The sequence below is a fragment of the Gallinula chloropus genome, assembly GCF_964237585.1.
Source record: "Gallinula chloropus genome assembly, chromosome: 1".
Lineage (NCBI taxonomy): Eukaryota > Metazoa > Chordata > Aves > Gruiformes > Rallidae > Gallinula > Gallinula chloropus.
The window spans coordinates 38,149,243-38,175,185 of NC_140085.1; the positions used below are offsets into that span (position 1 = coordinate 38,149,243).

A 25,943-nucleotide genomic window follows, 5' to 3' on the forward strand; every position below is an offset into this window, starting at 1 on the left:
GCACAAAACCAGAGTTAGTTAAGTTTAAAGGCTAAAACTTTATTCAATACACATTGCTCCTCTTGTTGAACCATTATTGTTTCCTCTAATTTTAACACACAGCAGAAGGATATCAGAGCAAGATTTTGTAAACAATAAATAAAAGTATTTTTTCTTTAGTATGAGATATAAAAAAATTAAAAAGCAGCATAGGTGTGCAGGTTTTTTGAGGTTCTTAGTTCTGTCACTTGGGAGAAAGTGTTTTTTTATGATTCACAATAAAGTTTCATAGCAGAAGCACCATGGCAGTGTTCAAGGCCAGGTATAAAAAAAATGGCAGAAGAAACTAAAAATCAAATTAAAATCCTTATACAAGAGCAGCATGACTAAATAATCATGAATATGAAGAAAAATGATCATAGCATTCACTTTTCTCTTCCAGAACTAATTCTTCAAATACATATTGACAATTTCTCTGGTGGGATGGACCAGAGAATCAGATGAGTAAGAGTGATAACTCATGGGCTGAGATAAAGACAGTTCAAGCCACACATGGAAGCAAAGCAAAACAAGGAATCCATTCCCCACTTCCCATGGGCAGGCAGGTTTTCAGCCATCCCCAGGAATGCAGGGCTCTGCCATGTGCAATGGTGACTTGGGAAGACAAACACAATTACTCTGTACATCCCCCTCTTCCTTCTTCATCCTCCAACTATATATGCTGAGCATGATGTCATATGGAATGGAATATCCCTTTGGTCAGTTGGGGTCAGCTGTGTCCCCTCTCAACTCCTTGTGCACCCCCAACACCCTCACTGGTGGGGGGGGCAGTTGAGGAGCAGAAAAGGCCTTGGCTCTGTGTGATCCCTGCTCAGCAATAATGAAAACATCCCTGCATTACCAATACTGTTTTCAGCACAAATCCCAAACACAGCCTCATACCAGCTACTATGAAGACAATTCTATCCCAGCCCAAACCAGTACACAATGTTAATGTCAGAACTCAATATCTGGTCTATGGGTAGCTTCCTACAGTACAGAAACTGGAGACCATCTTTGAGCATTTCTCATTTTGCTACAGGATCCATACAAATGAAGGTGAAGTTTGAGCAAGGTTGAAGGTACTGCTCCTTTTAAACCTTCCACACTTAACAACAATCAAAATCTTGTGTGGTTTGGAAGTGATATAAATTTTGACTTGAATTATATAATCTTGTTCTAGTGCAGAATAAAATGGAACAAACTTTTCTTCTATATGATGAACACTTTTTCCTGGTAACATGAGGGTTTTTTTCAAGTAAAAGCTCTGCCACGTACTGTAATTACAATTATTTTCCATATTTAATGGAACACAAGCCTCAGGTAACACTGACAACTCCATAAATGCCTATCAGTAATTTCATTCAGTTTTTCAACTTTCTTGTATCAACTGGCATTGAATGTATCATTCCTTATCCTCACTCCACAGGCCTATACTACACTTTCCAATAGCCTACTCTAGTCAAATGTCCAAAAGCTTTAGCTTAAAAATTTCAGAGATTATTATTGTCTGTTGTTTATATTAAAGCTTTATCAAATAGGAAATTTTCATCAAGAAGTGCTTAGCAGATTTACAACCAAGTTAGTTATTAATGTGGACAGGCAGCCTGAGAAAGGAAAGGAACAGGAAAAAAAAACACGAAAGAGGAAGTTTAAAGGCATTATCTCCTCTGACAGATTCATGGATAATTGATTACCCTAATAACCTCAATCACTTCTGCAACTGTGCCATGCACCATGTTAAATGTAGGTATCAATAAAAGAACAAAGATTCTGAAGTTCCCATTATAGTCAGTACCATCAACGGAGCGTGTATTTTGATGTCTTACTTCTAATGTGCCTCCTTATGTAGAGCTGAGTCTCTTTCTGATATACTAATACACCCAGTGCTAACACAGCGTGCTACTAGCAAAGATGGAGTATGGGGGTTGTACAGTGGCTGGAGCCCCAGTACAAAACACTGTTCAATGTTTCAAAGTGCAAGAGCTGAAACAATTAAGTATTTAGTTAAATATATATACATATTTAAATGAAAATATTTCTTTCAATTCATCACCTGTCTGAGAACTTCAGCATTCTCTTTTAAACCCTTGTCATAAAACACTGCTTGAAAATCCTCTTAGGTCAATGCAGTGAGAATCTAATTAAATCAAGTTACTGAACTGTATCCATAAACAGTGGTTTTAATTCTGTCAACTTAATATCACTAATGCCATCCATAAATTTTGTCATGTTTACAAAGAAACCATGAAAAAGTCACAGTTTCACTACATAATAAGTTATGCTCTCTTGTGTTTTTTTAATGGGCTCTGTTAGGATAACAGCAGCCAGCCAATTTAAAATTTTTCAGGCTTCATTTTGTCGGCATCTGTGATCCAAGAGGTCATTCATTAAATTATGACCTTTTTTCTTCTTTGTGGTTTAACAGACAGCAAGGAAATGACAAAAGAAAATATTGATGTAAATACAAGAACAGTAAGGAAGACCCCCAATATTATTTAATTACCTTCAAGTATAACTCATTAACAGATGCTTTATCACAACAGGATGAAAATCTGACTCTAACAGTGAAGATACTTGTTGGTCAGATATTATACTCTCACAAAAGGAGGCTCCAAGATATGTGCATTGAAAAGTAAGAGGCCACCCTGAAATCTAAAATATAAAGCTGAAATTTTTTTTTCTGAACATTAGTAAATTGCGTAAATACTCCTTAAAATGGTATGGTGAAACAAATTCAAGTAATTTCATTAGTATTTGGTCATCTAGTTTAGTGGGAAATTCACATACAAATATGTTTTTAATCTAAATTAAAATGTATGGCATTTATTTTGTCTATCATATATTACAAAATGTCTAAAGATAATTGATTAAAAAAAACATTTATGGAAGTGCTTGAATTATGATATCTAACTATTAAAACAACAGAGATAATTGGAGACAATTTAATGCAGAAACCCCCCTTGAGGCAACAAAGAAATCTATGTGAAAATTTTTCAACTTGCTCTTGTTCAAAATCAGCATCCTCAGGCATTAAAACAAAAAAGCCTAGAGCTTTCATCCTTAAGGCTCCAATGGAGACTCTTCAAATGGAAAAAAAAAAGTAATCAAAAGATGCTATGAAAAAAGTAAATTTATTTGCTTGCTGGCCAGACTTTAACTGATTAACTAGTCTGTTACAAGCACTGAAAAAGTAAAAGTATTCATGTAATGGATGCCTGCAATGATAAAATAAAATGAAACCAAATCAGGAGTAAATTGAGGATATCACAACTCCTTCTCTAGAACCTGTATTGAATAGAGATTCTACCAAAATGCAGCTAGGATCGACAAAATCAGAATAATCTCACGAGGTGTCATTCCTATAAATTTGATCTCCATCACAAGCCTGTTCTCAGCTTCCTTGTTTTCTGCCTGGTGTTTCTGTATGTATTTATTAGGACTGGTTGAACATGGCCTGATGAACATCCCAAGATTTACACACTCAGACGGACTGGGGGTTGAAAAGCAGTTAATTGTCCAGTAGCACACCTTCTTGGGCCTTGGGTACAGATGCAGTATAAGCATTGAAAACCATTAACTGGAGACGAACCTAAATACACGTTTCTATATAAATCTCATAACCACATTGGCTGCAGTGTTACAAATTCCTTTCAGCTTATTAGTATCCTCCTGAATATAACAATCGAGAGACAGAAACAACTTTAGAAAGAGATCTCATTTGCCTGTAAATACACAAGTCAGAATGATTTTTAATGGGTCCAGATTGAAAAAACCCTCACGTATATTTCCTGCTCATTACTAAGACACTGAATAGTCCCCATATCTGAGTAGAAGCTTACCATTCTATGGGAAAGACCTTCAGCTGCTGCACACACACTCTACACTATCAGATAAACAGGGATTTTATTTTCAAATACTATACTGTGATTCTAGTACCAAAAAATGTTATATATAACACAGATCATAAATACATCTATGTATTCACACATTAAAAGAGTGTAAATACCTTCTTTTTTTAAAAAAAACTTGATTTTTTTCATAAACTGTAAAATAAATACATTTAACATTTTCCCTTTTCTCCTATTTTCCACATCATCTGATTTTCTGATCTAGTTTAAAATATATATTGGATTTGGACCCCAAGGAGAAAAAATTGAGAGTAATCTTCTGGACTGCAAGTTGGAAGAGCAAGAAGGGGATTACAGTTTCTCTTCCTACAGGCAATATGAACCTCACACACTCTAGGGAATTATGACAACAGGGATTCCAAATCTGCTCATAGTCTGGGTTCTCAGCAGCACCAACCATTGCTTTTGTTTGAAATCAGACGGAAAAAGGAGTGACTGACTTTCATAAAGAGCATACACATTCAAGAACTTTTGCAATGGGTGTGAGTGATACATTGCAGTTGTTCTCCTACTACATGGTAAAATATAACCTCATTGTGTCTCTAATTAATATTTCCCAAATGTATTATGAAATCAGAAATTAATCTAAAAATATTACATGTGCATAATAAGCATTATTAAATTATTATGCAAGCATCTTATTTGCCAGAATATGTAACATAGATGCTTTTTTTTCTTAAATAACATCACCAATCTCCATCCATTAATAATTTTGATGTTGCAGTTCACTAGTTCCTAATATGGCTAATTTTCTAAGTTAAAGGTAATTTTGAATACTAGTTTGCATCTGTTCATCTTCTGTACTCAGATGAAACTTCCATAGCAGTTTCCGAAACAGATTCATTCTTAGAAAACACACAGGAGGCCCATCAGGAATATACGGATACAGGAATCACAAACCCCTTACGTTCAACACATGTGTTTAAAAAAGAGGTTCTTCATGAGATAACAATAAAAGCTGTAGGACTTTTAGCTTCATGTAGACGAAGCTCATGAAAGAATTGACGTGTTTTATTTGTTCACTTTGTCAACTGCAAGTATGAGATAAAAATAGTAGAATCTTTCCTGATCCCATTCCAGTACCAGTCACATTACTTTTAACATACCATAAAGCAGTAGTGTAACTGGTAGGTTTGAGATACCAAAATGGATTATTTCTAGCCTGAAGTAATGCTTCGTGCTAATAAGACGAAATGCTCTGTACATGTTGTCTGAACACCAGGGGCTGACACAAGTTTGCTAGCCCTGCCACTACCATCTAGAGAATGTACTTGTTGCTGTGATGTAATACCTCATGAGCTATAGCAGACCATAGAGAGCTGCACAGAGGAATTGAAACAAGCCACACAGAGCTAAATGTAGTTGCTAGCAGAAATTTCTAGAATAGCCCAGGAGGGCTTTTACAAATCAGGACATGAAGAGTCCCTTCAAATTTAAATTTCCCTTGGCACTTAACGGTTGCTGCATTAGCAAATCTTGTGAACTGAAAAACCCTGCTGAGTTGCCTTGCATATAGTTATAGCACCGCTGAAATCCTAAACACAACTGTTAAGAGTCTTTGCAAGCTCTAAGTATTTTCAAATACGTCAATTCATTCACATACAGGCTCCAGAGATACCTTATACCTGTTCACAAACTACAGGTAAAAGCTGATTAAATGCACATTTTAAAAGCCACACAAAAAAACCTGTTCATTGTCATAAAGGAGAACAGTGGAAACTATTTAGAATTCGACAGCTGGAATAATGGTGCCAGAGGTGAGAGACAACAGCTACTAAGCTGCAGAGTAGTTTTAAGGTAACGCAACACAGAATCAATTATCACACTGTCTAAATATTTCGATTAACCTCAACCCACTTTACACATTCACAAACTGTAATCTCTTTAACATCAGAAATGGCCACAGAGAACTGACCCAAAGAATAAAATTGGAAGGCCAACTACTCAAAGCTTTCACCAAGACGACCACCAAGACAAAGCCTCAAAAAGGATAGATGAAAAGGGAAAAAAAAGAGGAAGAAATACTCAGTACGAACATGCTCAGACATTTCAAGGCATCTAGACATAATTAGGTATTAAGATGCACTTCTGCTAAATTTGGGATCAGGCATTCAGAGATTTGTTTTGCTAAATCAGGTTTATCTTTATGTTAGTTAACACATTTTCACAACATGATAGATTTCTCCCAATAAAGACTCATCCTAATATCACACCCTAACATCCCATCACCTGTTTTAAAACATGCAGAATTAGGTGCCCTCTCTCTCAACTATGAGGGGGTACTGCAGTTCAGCTGATGCACAAAAAGCACTGTCTGACCACAGGAAATCATAAGGTTTCACAACATATGGGTGAAAAAAGTCAACTTATATTTAAATGTAGCTAACATTCAATATTACAGTTCAGATATCATAGGATAATGCAAAGTTCAAACGTTATCTTAGAAGGTCACAAAAGGGCCATGGAAGATTATTGTTCTCACAACTTCCTGACTTTGCAAGGTATTTTAAATGTTACAATAAATGTATGTCAACGTTACCAACAGCCCCCTTCAATTCTCAAAGGTGGCATGCTGTTCATAGGTAGTAGTGGTTACACTGACCTAGAACAATCTATATTCTTCACAAGTTTTACAAAGAAATCACAGCTCACAGTGACAAAAATGTAGTTAACAACAAAGTCAGCATTTCACGTTCTATGGAAGCTATTCCTATTTTAATCAGAATACTGAAATCATCTCATTGTAAGCTGTTTGGAACAATGAAGCTAGGTCTCTGTCTCATGGATCCAGCTAAACTATTATCAATTAAGGATACGGACTATAATTTGTAATTAAGTTTTCCCTTTTAATGTTAAACAGATAAGCCTTTGAACTCAAGGAAAGTGCAAACTAATACAGATCTGCTGTAGAAAAAATACTACAGGCAGTGTCCTATAGGACTGAAGAACACGCTGTGCATGATCATGCATTTAAATATCTTCCAACAGTATCTCTTTACTAAGGTCAAACTCAGCACCGGTTTAAAAATAGACTGTTCTGAGGGTGCAGAGGATCTTGTGCAGACGCAAACATCACAGCAGGCCTTCTGGGTGTACAGGATGCTATTATCTTTTGCTTGCTGACAATATGCTTCCCTTTATATGGCAAGGCCACACTTCTCTCATTACAGTTGCCCTAGTTCTTGAAACATCAAAGTTATTGTTCTGAGAATGCCACTAATTTGTCCCTTAAAGCAAACACATAAACCAACACATAACACAAGAAATGTGCTCCCTAGGTATCTTGGTTTTGCCTCAAGTTATACACTATTAATTACCAAAATCCTAAATGGCATTATTCTATGGATCAAGTGAACAGTAATTTTAAGTTTTTACCTCTACCTTTTTCCCTACTCAAAATTTTTGTTTATTTACTATTTTTTTACATTTCACAAAGGTAGGTACAAAACTACCCTGCTACTTTCCCTACACTACCAGGGAAAATCTGCACTGAGTATCTAGAGGGAAACTAGCAGGCTAGATCATTCTGCTCTGTATTGTCTGAGGAGACCAGTCAAGTTTGAATCAATTTAAGTTTTATTTCCGAAATAAATAAAAAAGATTCTTGTAGATTCTTCCTACATCAAGTCATTTAATTACAGCAATGACACTCACATTTGTAGGTAACCCACTCTGTGCTTTCAGTTTCCTATCTTTTTTTTTTTTGGCCTTCAATTTATGTGTCTTTTATACTTCATTCCTGACACATTTCTCTCCAATTTACAGTCAAAATGTTGACCCTGTCCCTTGCGAATGAATCCAGTCAGACTTAATTGAAAATTTAACAAGTGAGCAAACAATTACTTGTGTACTTTTCCAGGCTCCTTTTCTCACTTGAGAACTGTTCTCCATACACATTTGCAAAGCAATTCCCTTTATTATACAGTATGTTAAACATGACCCAATGTTCTGCCATGTGCATGCAGACTGCCACCCACCCCACTGATTGTTTCACCATACACATCTGCCTGAATTTACTCTGTTTCTGCTTTAAAGAATTTACAATCCCATTATAAAACCCAAATGCAATCTTACCGTTCTCTGTACGTTCAGCTATTAACACAACAGGCTTCCAACGCATGACTGAGTCTTTTAGAAGCTGTTGTAAGACAAATATCACAACTGCATCTACAGAATAAGAGGTTTTTAGAAGCTCCACTTCTGTGCTATAAAACAAATTAAAAACAGCATCATGCATATTCTAAATACTAACTGGTAATGTTGACTTGTAACTTTGAAAGGGTATAGCAATTAAGATATGAGATGTAACAGTTCCATTGCTGAAATTCCATTTCATGTAGACAAACAGAATAATTCCAGTTGGAAAAGACATCGTGGAGTCATCTACTTCAATTGCTGGCCAAAGCTGATACAACTGCAAAGCCAGATTAGGGTGCCTGGGCTTTGTGGCTGGTCAAGTTTTGAATACCTACAAGGATGTAAGTTTCATAGTCTCTCTGGCTAGTAACTTAGCTATTCTAAACATGCATTTTTTTCCTTACATCTGGTCAGAATGACCCCTGCTGCAATTGTGACCACTGTCTCTTGTCCCTTTGCTGTGCAGCTCTGAGAAGGGTTTGACTCCCATTTCTACGTTGCTAATCAACAGAGAGACAGTTGACAACAGCAGTAAGGTCTCCTCTCAGCTGAACAATTATATATGCATGTATTTAAAGCTAAATTTTGTTCAATTACACTTTCCAGGAGCAGCTGATTGCACATAAAAAAACTAATGTTACATTCATGAATACAGCCTAATATAATTTCCCTAGAAAATACAGTGATGATAAGGTTAATTATAATTTTAAACCTGATAATTTGCCATTCCCTTGTTTTTGCCTTTGCTAACAGGCTGAAAAAACAGAAAACAAGGCCAAGACTCTGCTTATTACATGCAAAAATATTCATGTCCGCAATATACTCAGCACAGGTCAAGACCCATGGTTTTTCTTCCAACTTCACCAATTAGATTAGAAATAAATATTTCTGATGTGTAAGCAGAATTCACTTTGTCAGTGTATGTATAGTTCATTGAAAGATTCCTAGAAGTAGCATTCTGCAGTTAATATTTATGGTTGCTCATAATACAACCGACTAAACTGGCTTAGGGAAAGTTATTACTAAGAGATATGAAGCCAGCTGTGGCAGTATTTAAACTGTAATTTGTCCAAGAACACACTGTATGAAATATCCCATATAATAAAATATCACCTCAGTATTTCCCAGATAGTACACAAAATAAAAGCAGCCTAACTGCACAAAAGGCTAAAATTTATTCAGGTATCTTTTTGCATGCACAAAAACTACAGAACCAATTTCATTTGTTTAATAGTGTATGTCCAGGACTTTAGAAATTAAATTTTTTAAAATATCAAGTTTCATTGCTTAAGAAAAATAGGTTTCAAGCATTGCTGAATCATATTACAACATCCTACCTACTTTTCTCTGTTAAAGCTTCCATAACATTGCAATCAACAGAACTTAGTATTGAAACATGCAAGTCTTAATGTTAAGGAATTGTGTATCTTTGCTAGAGAACAGTTTCACATGGAGAAGAAAGGTTAAGCTCACTTCCGCAGTTGTTCTACAGAAAAGATTTTTCATTACTCCTGCTCTAAGTATAGAGCAACTTCTTCATATTAGAAGCTGATACAGCATCTTTAGACCCAAAATGTGTATTATTTTTGAATCGTTCACAATTCAAGTAAACCAATATGAAAGGTAAGATTTTCATCTAGGAAGAAGTTTATCTTTAACTGAATCTACTATTTCATCAGTTCAGTGTAACCTAAATTTAAGTACTTTGATACACATCTTCTTTAGGAATCATAGTTGGTGCATTGGCTTCCTCACAAGTCCTTCACCTTCGAGGGAAGTAAATTACTTTGAACAGTCAGTTTACTTTCAGTTTAAGCATCTTCTAAAACTTCTAGCTGTCTATTCAGCAGATTGAGTTCACACACTAAAAAATGACGCTCCATCTACATTTAGCATAAACAAAAAACACACAGTATTTTTCTGCATTTTTTTATAATCATATACCACCACAGATGTTCAGTATAAGTTTACTTAAGGAGATGTCTACACTGTAGATATCTCTACCCTGTAGAGTGAGCATTGGAATTCCCCTTCAGTTCCTGAAACAATCAATCATATTTCCTGCCTCTTCAGCAATGGGATTGTGTAGACTATTTCACTGACTTGTAAAACCTTTCCTAGGTCTAGGTACCTACAAGCAATGTGAGTCATAAATAACCAGTAATTACTTCTCAGCAGTTGGAACTGTACTGAGAAAAAATATATCAAATATTACCCTATCAGAGTTGTCAAATTTTCTTAAGGTTACAGAAAAAAAAAAATTTAAGAAAAATATACTGTTGCCTTTCTGTACATACATTGCAGGAGGCATTTATATCACCAGGTTCTGCTGAAAGCAAAGCAAGTTCTAGCATCTAAATTATAAATCTTTCAAAAGGTAAAAGTGACATTTTTCTAAACCAAGGCAGGTTTCAAGCTCCTTTTGCTCAACATGACCTTCGCAGGGCAGTCAGCCATCTCACTGTAAGGCAGAGTTACAGGATCAGAGGCAGGTTTCCAGCCAGTCAAATCATGGCTGTAATTTCTGCACTATTTTAAGCAGCAGCCCGCTCAGACCCAGGATCTCCAAATTTCTCACTGCGCATCATCAAGAACAGTAAAAAAAAAAATCTATTGTGTGCTGCTCCCTTTGCCACTGAATAGAGGCAGGTGAAAGTTATTTTGTTACAATAGTGCTTTTTCCCCTTCTCTTCTTGATATATACCTGATCCCTAAAAAGTGAAGTAAAAATACATGCATCAAATGAACAAATAAAGTAATTTTGCTTTGAGATTGAAAATTACTGTTAACAGTCCTTCTTCGGCAGAACATAGGTCCTCTTTATGGATTAATTAGCTGGAAACACCTTATCTGACCATTTTACAGTTTAAACATCACAACAGAACTGTTTTTTCTCTAATCTTTCTTGGTTTCCAGAAAATCACACACACACACACATATATATATATGAAGTTTCATCCAAATATATATATATATATATATATATTTGGATTAAACATCAAATGTAACTTGTTTTTATTATTCACATCCTAATCTGGCTGAGTTACAACATAACCATTATTTGGTTATTCCAGTGTAAATACAGATGGGACAAGAAGCAAAATACTTTGTGGTTTTGTACATACTGATCAATAGATGATCATTTATGAAACAGCTTTAATCTTGACACTATTGAATTGGTACTGAGGTTAGGAAGATCATAATTTCCCACCACTTTCACTAGCATGTTAGTGAAATTTTATGCTAGCTTTCTCAGCAGTAAGTTCAACCAAATACCATAGACTTTGCATCAGATTTTAATTACTTTTGTCAAGTTCATGAAAAGCAAAGACTGTAAGCAGCAAAAATTGCCAAACACAAAACAACCAGCAAAAGACACAGGAATAGTGATTCATACTTTCTCCAGTTTGTACCTTTCAGTCACTATAATGCAATACCTCAGATGAGACCTGATAGAATTATCTTATTAATAGCCATTATGATTAAAATACTTTCTAATTAACAGGAATTCACATTTTAAATATAATTTCTAACAAGCACACAGATGTCCATAAATTTATTCAAGAGATGCTAACTAGAATAAAGAGACCAATTCAAGTAATGTGCTCCTGTTATTGAATCTCAACATTTGCTTTTACAGCCAAAATTACTGATTTTATAGCAAGGTTCCAGATCCACTTATATCAAATCAACTACCTTATGTACTTTTAATAATTTTATCTGACATACAGTATTGTGATAGAATGACAATTGGTTTTTTTCAACACCAATTGGTCACATTCCAGTTTATGTTAGCTTAATGTAGGTAGGCTTAATGTTCACTTTTGTCTGATCAGCATAACTCCATAATAAACGTAGAGTGTTTTAGTAAACTTGCAATGTAATATTCTAATGGATAGTCTAATAAATATGCAACAAGCAGCAATTAATTCAGTAGCAAGGTATTATCGTTAGGCCGATACAATCAGTATCAACCAGAATATGAAGTTCTTGGTGGCACCCCTTATAATACAATAGAGTTCTGGAAAAACTAAAACCTCTTTCACAAATGGCCCAGGCCATCTAATTGACTTCCACATCATTTCCTTTTTAGAAGAGGAAATATATTTATTTTTAATCCTTCAAGTTGCAAATTTGACCACTAAAGAATCTGTAAGCCATAACATGCATGTATGTTCCATCTTGGCCAAAAGAGTCTAGCCAGACTCCAGCAATGATTCTTGCAACTAAACCTTGTAAACTTTTCCAACAACTTCTTTCCTCCTCAACTGCTCAGTTCCTACAGTATAACAATAATTGCCTACTTAAAACCATACTGAGCACTTCATAACAAAATAATGCATGGTACCTGAAAACTTTATTTAGAAAATGGATTTTACTTACTTTATAAATACAAGATGCAAGTCTTTCTTTCACCAACAGTATTAACACAGATATCTAGTATGACACCTACACTAAGAATAAACAGATTGTAACACAGATAATAAAGGTAGAACCACATATTTGATTTTTATCAGGAAAAGACATGAGGGTTTTTTTTCCCAGCTGAAAGAACAGAACAGGAAAAGATTTTCTGAGGTCACTGAGGCACAGAAAGTAAAGTGATTATTTAGCTTCTATGTCAGCACAACCTCCTTTGCAGTGTCCTACCTGCCAGAAGACAGATGACTTGGTACAGGGACCTAAGTACAAACAAAAATAGAATAGAAATTGGAAGACTTACGAAGGTCAAGCAGCGGTATTCGTAAAAGGTTGTTCAGTATTTTAGTCTGAAAGAAGCTTTCTTAAAAATAATGCAAGAACCATTAAATATCCATTCATGTTACATCTATCAAAATTAAGTAGAAAGTCTTTTCCTAATTACAACTACTGATTTAAATTCAAGGCAGTTCCTTCAATAAGTACCTTCTTACTGATTTTTATTTTACTAGGCTAGTCTTACTAATGAAATTCCAATTAGTGATGGTTTATGAATAGTATGTATTCACTTTTCACTATTTGAGAACCCTTTTGTTTCCTTCAGCTGAACAGGAAGGTATTTCTTCAAAATTTGGAATATTCAGATTTGTCTGAATAGGAGGAAACTTGTTGAACCATCATATAAAATCATCACAGCAACTGTCTTCCAATTCTCATTTCTGAACAGATGTCAGTGAGGAACACAGCTGCAGAGACAACCTCACGCACAGTACTTCGATTCTTCCTCCAGAATGTTGATTTGCACTGGATTTTTCAGAGCTCAAATACACATAACCTTACACAAAAATACTTAGCAGGTAACAGAAGTAGGGGAGTTTGCTGAAAGGCCTGAACATAATCTTACAGTCAGAGGAAGCTCTGACAGAAGCTACTTAATATCTTTCATCGGGACGGGCGATGAGGAATAAGCTTTTTATTTTTAATGTCACGGAATTCTTTGTAAAAAGTTGGGTTTGTACGTTAGGCAATTATGGTTCTACACAAGTACTCACAATAAGCTGACAAATTATACATTTACTGCCTTATTATTATAACTGATCCTTAAAAACGTGTTTTCAAACATGCTGCCCATTTTCATTTTCCTGTTATAGTTCAAAACTTTAGAAGCACGTTACCATTCAGAATGTACAGAACAAGCAGCATTGGTTCTCAATCTTTTTACTGATTTCATTAGCATAGCTGGTTTTATTTAATACATAAGCACACATTCTTAATTAAAAATAGAGGGACACTGGGCAACCTACCCAGCAAGTATATTCCCACATTCAGTGATACCTCAAAGAAAGTGCTCTCTCCACTACAGAAGTACCGTAACCCTCAAAGGCTAAAATTATTATGTGAATATTTACAGCCTTGAAATTTCCTTATTCAAAATCTTGCAGCCCTATTTATAATGCAGTGTTAACTCCTTTCTCAAACACCTATTAAAGACCAAGAAAATGCCCAAACTTTTATTTACCAAAAAAAAGCATTTTAGCTGTCTGAATTAATACTGTGGTGTCTTCATTTCAAAACCTTACTTAAATTTTATATCACTAAAATACTCATTCTGCATACACACACTGACTCTGTCATCTTCTACACATTGCAACAACTTTTTTCTACGTGAAGACAGGAATTTTGGAATGAAAAAAGGGCAAGTTTAGGAGATAAGGTTCTCAGTAGAGACAAGCAGAATGAATTCTAGAGGTATAAATCACTCTTTGGCAACTTCTTTTTGCAACAATGCCAGCATTTGTACACAGTAGAAATCAAATTAGGTATAGGCAAGTCTATAAAAATGTCCTTTAATATGCAATAGAAGAGCACTATCTCCATTAGCACCAGGAAGGGCAGTGGCAGCATGTATTCCCAAAGACCTGCATGACCTCCACATCCCACACCGTGATGCATATTACTACAGCTACATTGCTGGTGGCATTCAAACTTTACAGAGTAAAACCAGCTGGGAGACGACTATTCATCGTATAGCTCATCCTGCAGTATCTAATGAAGTTCCACACAACTGTTGAGATCTACCTCAGCAAAGCTCTTACAAAACAGAAGACCTGTTTCACCACAAGAGTTACTGAAAGGTGGTCTGTCAAGCATAAACATGTATCCATTTATCTTTTAAAGATGACCTAACGAGCCACATGACTATGTTATGTCTCTGAAGATAAATAAATGCATTTCCAAAACAAAGAAAAACGCACACTTGTTTTGCATCAGTCTAAGATGCAAAAGGTAGCATTCTGAAACATATAATAATGGAATTTATTTAATTTACTGAAAAAATATTCCTGTGTGATTTGTAATATAGCAGTATCTAAATTACGCACTCAACAAAGTGATAAGGATGATATTAATTTCCCTTATTTCTGAACCAACTTAAAATTGTGAATTCAAAAGTTGTAACATGTAACATTGAGCTCTCTTAATTATGGAACTAACAAGGATGAGTTCAAGCTAAAAAGGGAAAACATTAACTCAAATCATCTTCTAAAATGCCGAAGCAATATTAAATATTTGTAAACCACTAAACTATAAGTAAACTAATATTTCTTAGCTACCAACTTATTCTCTGCATTTTTTTTATCTGGCTAGCTTTATATCTTTAAAGACTAACCCCATTCTAAATATTATGTCTAAAACCAGACTATGTGTGCACACATAGTGCCCAATATCACAGCTGTGACTGTGATGCGTAGCTACATCTACACCAGATGCAGAGATAGGGATGACAGAGACACATGACACATGTTTCCAAAAACACGCAGTCTTCATTTTATACCTTAATCAGGCATAAATACTGCCAAGTGCTTGGGGACAGGGTGCTTATTTGCAATCAAAGCCATCAAATAACAAAAATACACTTATGTTTACCATGATCTAGATTGGACAATAGGAAAAACTTTTGGATTTGTAAGCAGTATCACAAGCATAATCACAGACTGACTGATACTCTCCTGGGGTGGCCATGGCCACCAAGGCTAACGCATCTCCTCACTCCAAGGTTTGACTGTTAGCCACCTACTTACACTGGGCTTTGCCAGCTGGAATCTCAACTGCCTCTTTTTAAAGAGTTGCCATAGAAAACAGCACCCATCTAGAATGACATGGTATTTCTGATGGCATGAAGAGCTTGGATGGTCCTTGGTCAAGTTGTCATGAAGGAATATTTGACCTCAACTCCTGTTCTGCAAAGGACCACCCTCCCACAACCTCATTGGTATTTTCTACCATCACTTGGCAAAGAAGAGACAGTGGATGAATGTTAAGCAGCCAAGTAGGATATGGAAGAAGGCTTACATATCCATCTGCCTATCTCAGTCGCTCCAACACTTTCTCTTCTGAACTTCTGACAGAAACAGAAAAAGGAGCAGCTGATGGGAGACTGGTCTTCCCTGTTGATGCCTTGCCTAAATCAACCGGATCTTCTCAGGACCACCAAGTAAAATTCATGCATGTTCATCCTTCAAGTCTTTAACATGACATAAAAAAACTTTACATTACAATAAGCTAGTAGGTCAAAGCTGCTTATAACAAACCCATATCACAAAGTACTTAACAGCTTAAAAGTTGTTACCGATACATAAAATATCCTTCAATATTTTCTTAAGAAAACTATTCAGTAGATTACTTTTACATTTTTTAACTTCCTTTGTATAGTTCTTAAAGTGCTTTTTGAACTCTCTAGTCTGATTATTCAGTGTATTTACCCAAAGATTAAGAAAAAACTCAGTACAGCACATAAATACAATGTGACTTCTTCCATGTGGGTGTACATAACCTCCACAAATAACAAGCAAAATTTTCAAATCATCAAAAAACCCACAGTATCTGAAATACTAGTTACCATGTCCAAACACAGAGAAAAGCAAAAGCAATCAATGCAGATGGCTCAGAGGTACGGTACCACAAACTTTCAATAAGTGTAATGAGAATTAAACTATTCATTTTGTTTTCTGGTCAGACAACATGCTTTTCTGCTCAGTCTATTAATTACTAATCAGCTGCATTCACTGTTTCAAACAACCACCAGAGCATGACTTGGGCAGAGGAATGCACACATAGGCAGAATCAGATTTTACAAGCAATTGGAGTCCTTTGGTAGTACTAGGTGTTGCAAACACAAATAAATTCATATCTGTAGCTAAACCATTTACAGAAAATCTTATATGCCAAACAGTAAGACAGTAAAGTAAATTTTAAGTGTCTAACAAAAGTAGACTACATGAGAACATATGCTTCAAGGGTTGATAGTGAAAATTGTCATAGAAATTGCCACTAGAGTGAAATAAGTAGGCAAAAAAGTGGAACAATTAGAAAAGATACATGACAAAAAGGAAGCCAGGTACTATAGCTTCCAAAGACAGTTCTGTTATAGTCTGCTTAATGGGCATTTCACTTAAAAAACTAAAACCTTAAGCTTAAATTACCCAAGCATGTAGTATGACTATGTACTGTATCATTGTGTCAGTTATGCACAATTTGACATTCCACTTCTGTCTTGCGTTAAGGCTGAAATGGAGTTTCTGTCCTGTTAGTCTTCAATATTTTCAACAGCAAAACACTGCCACCTTTTGGCTTCATACACAGACCACCCCAATATAGCTAAAACTTTTTTTTTTTTTTTGCTACATTTGTCCTTTATGGAGATGGTTGAATTCCTGTCATCTTACTTAAAATCTTAATCAGTTGCCAGATTTCTCTAAGCAAAAAGAAAAAAAATTGAATCAATTGGTAAAGAAACACTATTTTTTTCCCAAATGAGCGTATAGCCAAACAACTTTAAAAGGATACTCCGGTTACACCACATAATGTTTTATCTAATTTCTCTGTATCTCACAGCTCTTTTCTCTTGGCAGTTTTGGTACACATACATATTGTATCACATATTACCTTACACCACATTCCTTTCAAGTAAAAACTTGTTAATGCATTCTTTGAACAACTAAGTTTTGAGAACTGGTTTATGCATTACTAAAAACTTTATGTTCCTTGTACATAGATATACTTAGAGTATTCTAGATTAAATATTAAATACTGATGGTTTAAAATTTATATAAGCATGCATTGAAATGTATGCAAAATTACTCACACCAATGACACAATGTCCCCACGTTGTACATCATAATTTCGAATGCTCCAGTGGTTTAACAGCACTATATCAGATGCTTGTCTTCCACCAGGATTCAAAGAAGGCTGAAAGAGAAGGGAGGGGGGGAAAGTTTTATATCTAAGTTTTCTTTCTGAATCTTTGACCTAACTCTCCTTCCATCAACAGCTGAAATCCATTAAAATCAGTAAAAATGTACCTAGTTATTATAAGAGGACCAAGAATCTGCTGTAATCTGGGAAATTTATTGGGTTTTTTAAATGCTAACTTAAACGTCATTAAGTTGACGAACTGCAGTTCACACCTGTCAATGCACTACTGCATGCAAATAAAATTACACAGAATACATACTTACTACAAGCCTGATGAAAAGAAGTGATTGCCTTTACTCCTATCAGTTAACATTGAAGACAAAGGAGAAGAGGAACACTAATTCCCAGAAAAGAACAAACTTTCTGTAACAATACTGATCTCAGCACCCTTTGCAAAAGGAAAAAATCAAGCCCTACACCTACAGGATATACTGACACTGCCAGTAAATGAGGCAATAAACCTGGGCCTTCCATAACAGGATCCAAAAGAAGCATGAACTCTCACAGCACCATATAGTGAAATGAGGTTGTTCACTAACCTAAATATTAAAATAATCCAGTAATAAATTAGTACATAGTATTTGGAGGTACACAGAACCTTTTATAATTATTTTGCATGAGGTGGTAGAAAACCAGGGTACCTGGTCAGTGTAGGCACTGAGTTGACCCATCATGCATGGAGGCAGAGGAAGGAAGTAGGCCATCACAGTACTGTCTCCATTGACTTTTCAGGGGTTATTTCAATACAAATACTCCTTTTATGAGACAGAAAGTACTTAAGAATAATCCAGTCTAAAGTCTTTTGATATCTTATTTCTCAAGAAGCTTTTTCAGACTCTTCAGATACAATTACAGTATCTCCAAGTTGGCCAGAGGATGACCTCTAATTTGGGCTCTAGAGTTAGGGGACATAGATAATAAAGCAGACTATTGCGACTAGGCAGACCCTCATTTATCAGGATGATAGCTCAGTATTTGCTAAAAACTGATTTATTTTTTTTCATAGAAGGGATTTTTGGAGTTCATGTTATAATGTAACTTGGCCTTCCACATGTACCACAAGACTCACAGCTGGGATTCCCCTCTCCTGACTGTAGGTTTGATGAGAAAACCAAAGGGGGTATAGAACTGAAATTAACTGTTCTTAACACAAGTAATTACACACTGTTACATTTCATTGTACTTTCATTCAGTAAAGCTATGTTTCCAAACCAGGACTGATACTTAGTATTTATTTTTTTACTGCAAAATTGATTTATAAGTGCTGACTTCTCTCTACTAGTTTTCTCATTCATCTTCAATTTGTTAATCAGATAGTTTGGTAAAGACCTATTTCAAACGGCACTTGTGAAAAACTAATTTATCAATGTGTAAGTAGTTGCAGTGTGCTGGGGTCCTGAGTAGGAGTAAATTCACATGCACAATAAGGAATGCAATAGGTCAAAAGAACTAATACGCGAAGGTGGGGAGAGGGACTGACACAATATATTCAAACAGCAAACAAGGCCAGTTACATTTTGAGCTGTGGACTATAGGGTTAATTTCTAGACAAGGAAGTCACCCTCAAGTCCACAGGGATATGGACCAAGTCTAAGCTATAACTATATCCAGATTCATCACTATTTTATCTACTTGACCCTATGCATGGCAAGAGCAAGATAAATAAATATCATATATTTGATTATTATTTTTAATCAGGATTTTCAATAATAATTTCCCATCTTCAAAGCAGCTTCCACCAAAGGATAGTATATATGCATACAAATTATTCACATACAAATTTGCAAACAATTCAGTCATACTCATTTTATCAAATGCGGGCACATCGAGGCCAGAAGCTAAATATACTACTATTTAATATGAGGCAAAGAGGCCAATCTTACAAAGCAGGAATAGTACACATGGTATATTCTCACAAAGTAAACTGCTTTGTATTCAAAAGTATCTCCCTCAAAGGGCTGAAAGAGATGATCAAAACAAATGGAAACCCATTGCTCCAAAAGATAATGTATTTCAGAGCTGATTCTTAGAAAAGATTTACATGAATGTTCAAACACTTCTCCTCTCAACTAAGATTGTTTCAACTTCATCTTACAGAGAAATATACCAGGTAGTTAAAGTATTGCACACATTGTATTATACCAGTTGATTCCTACTGTTTTCCGCATTTAAAAAAAACTTGAAGCATTCTAAATGTAATAGCATATTGCTTGCTATTTTTAACAATACATTACTCGTGGTTTTGACACACACAGTGGATATCCAACTCATTATGCATTAGAACTACATTTGAGAGAAATATGACAGCATACAATATTTTTCTCCTTCCCGCAAAACAACCCGACATATTCAAAACACTCAGACAAAACCACTATTGTGGTAGAAGAAACGTAAGGAAAACTTGGAGACCACTTTCATTTTACATCAACAGTTACATTTTTCCATTAAAAAAATATCATCTAAACATTTCAGCAAGTCCTTCTCTAATGTAAGCAACATAAATTTGGATTCCAGAACAAAAAGTTCAGAGACAACTTATTCCCTGTGACATTTTTACTAGTAGCAAGGTCTCAAGTCTAGCAAAGCAAAATACAGCTTCTGAAAAAATAGTCAACGAATAGGTTCACAAGGGTTCTTTATTTTTATAAGAAACAAAATAATACAGGGGCTTCTTCCTTCCTCTAGCTTGAAGCATTCTAACTTTTTTGCCAGAGTTCTTGGCATAATAGCCTGCTACAAACAAGACACGGAGGTCTTAATTTAGAACTGTGGTGTAGAAGTCACAAAACATTCACTCTTTCCAATTACTAACTAATCTAATGCTAAAAGCATGCAAATTGAGATCCTCAACCATATGATGAAGCCTCACAGGACAGGAGGTTCTGTAAGTAGGAGGGTAAAAGCATGCCCTTTTACTATAAATAATGATTAACTTGATAGTTGTTATGCTGCTAGTGAATACCAGAAGGTCACAGCTTATTTGCTTATAGCTTGGGGAACAGAAAGAATATTCACAAGAGCCCACAGGCTTAGGTACAGTAATCCTAATAATAAAGTTAGGAGAAACTGCCACAGAATAATTACAACTGCTATTATGCATAATGCAATAGAACATTCAATAATGTTTGCAGCTGAAACAAGTGTGCTTTGTGAGAGATTGTTGGTCAGGCTACTTGCTATAATTGAACTATTTGCAATAGGTCTCACTCACATATAGTGTTGCACGTGTGCTGTCATCTTCCATCTCACTTGAAAACAGTCCATTTGATTTAATGAATTTACAAATTTATATATCCGTGGGGGGTTCCCTTTCCCACATCATTATGTATGAAAACTTCATAATATCAGACAAGCAATGAAACTCAGTAGAAAAACACAGATATCAAGATGTCCATGTAATAACAAATATTTTTAAAGTATACATCCTGCATCACAAGAGAAGTCATAAAAAATCCACAACAGTCAATTAAGAAATCATATTACCAGTTATTTGTGTCACTTACATTCAATGTTGCAAACAGATTACAACTCACTCGAAACCCACTATTAACAAAATGCTAGATGAACACATCAATCTGTAAAATCCTAACCAACAAAACTACCTCATGTAAGGATTAAAAAACCCAGTAATTTTAGAAAGAAAAAAGAAAGCAATGAAGCAATTTAAAAATATTAAAATTATAAACTGCAACAGTTCACAGTTACTCCCTATAGGATACAGTTAATACTCCTATGTACTGAAGTCAAATCAAGTGATAGAATTATGACAGGTAGCTGAAAGCACTTTAGAAGCACAAAATCAGCTTGAGACAGTGAAATACATTAATTCTGTCTTAATTCATTAGAAATAAATCAGGAAAAAATGTTTTTTCATTAGAACCGTTATTCAGCATGCTTGCCAGGGTGTCAAATGTATTGCCACTGTTAGTAACTATGAAGCTGCAATAAGGCTGGTCCAAAACAAAAACAGGAAGGGGGAGGGGGAAAGGGGCAAAGAGTGCACACAACAGAGAATGATAGTATGAGAGCGAGCGTGACAGAGAGATTTATTCCTTGGTCCTTGTCAGAACTTTTAATTTCAGGCTCAGCAGGAGCCACAATGATGAGTACACAAAGCCAGCTAGACATTTCAGAGGTCTATTACAAGCACATTCTTGGGAATCATACTATGATATTTCCAAATTGAGACAATAAGATATCATTGGAAGCACGTGATTGATGTTTATATGACTACATGCTGACCAAACTTCACTCTCCCTCATACCCATAGCTTTCAGACACATCAAACATAGATCACTCTCCAGAGAAAACAGTAAATAGATGGAATTGGAATGCAATGGCCAGTACGCCTTCAAGCTACTCTGCAAGAGAGGGATATATTCCTTATAATTAGGTCCCTGTCAGACTGAGTTAGGTGTCTAATAAATCTTGGCAAGGAAATTAGTATCTTATTAAAAGCACTAGGAAGTTGGTTGTTGTTTTTGTCTGTTTGTTTGTTTGTTTGGGGGGTTATAGTCTGAAAAACACCTAGACATTTAGAAACTTAAAACAAACTTCTACTTCAGTGCTACAGTCCAGAATAAAACCAGAGAGAAAACTTTATAGATACCAAGATGTCAATAAAATTAGAAATGTCAGCTTTTAAGCAACACCTTCCTCAATCAACAGACAAAATGTTTAGTCAACAGATACACCAAGGGTAGAGCTTAGATTGTAATCACTCGCTGAATATATATTGCTTTCCCTAGCCACTTTGAAGAGTGCATATCCTTCTTTGTCAAGTTGAATAAATCTGAGCAAATAACTATAATGTTTTTCAAATCCTCCACGGATAAACCACAGTTAAGTGGTTGACCTTCAAGTGAGTACAGAAGAAACACTCCAGAATACCAGACCACTCCCTAACACTTGAGACACTGACTTCAAAAGAAAACATAAAACTGAGGTCTTGACCAGAGGGGCTCAATAGACTTGTGGAGTGGGGAAACCTAGAAAATTTCTTTCCAGCTACCAAAGTAAAACTATCCAAACAAGAACAGATGTTCAATAGAACATAAGGTCAGAGACAGAAAAAACCAAACAATGTGGTGTGCTACAAAAAAAAAAAAAAAAACACAAATAAAACAACAACCAACACCTCAAAAATTAAATGTTCAGGTCATGCTCACCAGTGATAAAAAAAACAAAGCAACAAAAAACCCCACAAAAAACAAAACACACCAAAACCATAAAATCCAAGATGCATGTACAACTTGAATGCTGGATGTGGCTCTAGATCCCAAGAGAAGCCAAAAAATGGGGAGGTGAAAAATGGGGGAGTTGTATTTGATTTTGTACTTATCTAGATGCTGTGTTATGTATTTGATTTTCTCCTGGATAGTAAAAATATAATTAAACTGTTTTCCCAGTTTCCAACTTTTCTCCTCCTTTCTAGAGCAAATTTCTGGCTCTGGAACTGTAAGCCCAGAGATTCTCCTACTTTTGACTGGTCATCAATGATATTCAGAAAAGGACATGAAAAGGACAAAGAAAGCTTATGCTACAGTTAAATTCTGGTCTTAGACTGCAGAATTACTGAAGTAGTATGATTTCACTCTGGTCCCGTCTCTTGAGATGAGAACAGCCTTCTAGATCAGCTAAAGTTTCTTGACAGAGGTTAAACACCAGATTACAGATTGTCACACAGGGCACAATACCAGTTTGCCATTGCCTCCTCTCTGCTGCAAGCTTTTTATAGCACTAAACACAAATCAGCCACGACCAGTTTGTAGCCCAAGTTTTGTCTGTGTGAATGCCGCACGCTTCAAACTCCAGCAGCTGGTCTTGATTGCTATGAAACCTCTCTTCAGGGTTCTGAGCTTACTTGGATAATCAGAAAAGAGGGCTTGCCGTCCAAGAATCCAATCCTTAGTCTCTGTTAATTGCAATGTTGCAACATTGGAACAGAATAAATTATAGTTATCAGTGGTGATGCACAGCAATACAGAGTGCATATGATTTAAAATGCAAGGTAACAACAGAAAAATTGACTAACTACATTACAACATGTATTTTTCAAGTCCAAATAACAGAGAAAGCAAAGTAGCTGTTCACTGTCATGAGTATTTACCTTCTAAATGTTACACAGCCAATTTAAAATTGTTTTCTTACACCATATATTCAGTGCAACTAAAGCAATAACAGTGAAGTGATACTTACATCCCAATAAGCATAGGTTCAAGCAATTTTTAGTGTTCTTCACTGAAAATGAGTCATACTTGTTCATTAGTAAGAACAAGTATAGCAAGAAGCATTTTTGCTTTACAATTACAATATAACCATCAAATTAATAAAAACTTTGCCAGTCATCAATTCAATCGCAAGAGACAAACGGTAGTAGTCAAGACCCAAATCTTTCAATGACCAGGAAAATATTTAAAAAGAATATCTTTTTCACTAGTTATCTATGTATTTTCCTTTTACTGAGATAGAATTTTGGAAGGTTTTGTTCTCAAAAGCTTTTCTTTTCACATCATAAAAGTACTTGTTTAACAGAGTCAAAATTAAACTATTCATTACTAATGTGTGGCCATTTAATAAGAATTGAGGAAAAGATTTTTTCCACCTTGTTATTGTCAATGGTCACTTCTTAATTTCCTAATAGACAGAAGAGATTTCCAGCATTACCTGCATTGATACTCCTTCCACCCTTGCTACGCAGGCAACTCTATCCAAGAACGTCACAGTTACTGGAACAGCAACAAAGAAACCTTTAAGAAAGGCCTTCATGTATCTCCTCCCCAAACCTTGAGCCTGTGCCATGATCTGAAAAAGATGAAGAAGAAAAAAAAATGTTGTTATAAAACAAATTTTATGTAACAATAACATTGTAGCAATACAATAAGGCGCTATTAAGAATAAATTAATTATATTATCTGTTAGGGTCTCCCAGTACTCACACTAAAAAAGAAAAAATGTGCACAGGAAAATGAAAAAAAAAGCAATCTTCATCAGAATTGAAAAGTCTACTCCATAGAAGAGAGCTTGATATTTGACATTTATCCTTTAGCTAATTTGACCATTTCTTGTGATCCTGTGCTACCAGAAGTACTTGATAAAAAGAACTCTATGATAACAGTTCATCTAAGCAAGAGGAAAACTGATATAAACAGAAAAAATCTAATTATGTATTTCTGAAAACAAAAACAAACCATCAACTAGACTAACATCACCAGAGCATTCAGTTGGGGTTTACAACCAAAATTCTGTAAATAATTTTATCTCCATACACTGACAATTACTAATTTGTGACCCACAAAGATGGATTGTGTTATGTAAAGGAAAACTATTTGGAACACACGACCATTTCTTTATTACATATTTTCACACATAAAAATGCATGAATGCATCATCTCCACACCTGCGTCACAAATCAATTCAAATGTTCACATATATCATAGGGACACACAGTAACACAATGACTCCTTGCTCATTACTGCATCAGAAAGTTAAAAACATATCAGCAGACTGGGCAGCTAAGTAATGACACATGGGACTATTCCACTCCAACTCACTATTATGCTATCTCCCATCTATTTCTTTAGCCCTGAACCACTGCTTATTCTTGAATAATACCTACAGAAACACACTGAAACACAAATTGTTTGACGGCATTAGTTATACCTCTGAGAAGCAAGCTGAGTACCCAGGTACTGCTGCAAAGGTACAAGCCTATTTTACATAGCAGCAGTCTCACTACAAGAAATGCTGTCCTTCACCTATCAGAAAATCCAGTCTAAACTTGTTTCTACCTAATGAATCACTGGTGGACTCCACATCAGATCAGTTAGCAGAGTCCTTGCTCCATCTATCACAATCCTAAACTGCAGCAGACAGTAACAGAAGGAGAAAAGAGATTGTGCTGAGTTTTTCAGCATGTATTCAAAAATACAGATTTTTTTTTCAGCCTAAATAATGGAAAACATAAATACATGTTGTGTCATTGAATCCTCTCACAAAGAAAATATTTAGAACTTCGCTACTGTGAAATACTTTTTTTCTCTCTTGCATTTTCAGAAATATGCAAGTACTCAACTATTTGTGCGCCAAACACAACTTAAAATCATTCGGACAACATAGTACTAACAGCAGTATTTGTCCCAGATATGGCTACTTAATTCCATAAAGGATGACACTTTAAAAGAGGAAACCCAGTTCTACAGAGGA

At 35.4% G+C, this 25,943-nt stretch overlaps 1 protein-coding gene across 1 annotated transcript in view; it reads right to left on the reverse strand.

Annotated features, from left to right (window-relative positions):
- IMMP2L (inner mitochondrial membrane peptidase subunit 2) overlaps positions 1 to 24,539 on the reverse strand; it is a gene marked incomplete at its 5' end in the record, with an annotated part of 447,227 nt that extends 422,688 nt beyond the window's left edge. Inside the window, 2 exons of the mRNA XM_084270897.1 lie at positions 17,629 to 17,732; positions 24,405 to 24,539. Of these exons, the coding sequence (XP_084127023.1) occupies positions 17,629 to 17,732; positions 24,405 to 24,539 (239 nt within the window). The remainder of the gene's footprint in view (positions 1 to 17,628; positions 17,733 to 24,404) is intronic.
- Between the last annotated feature and the right edge of the window lie 1,404 nt (positions 24,540 to 25,943).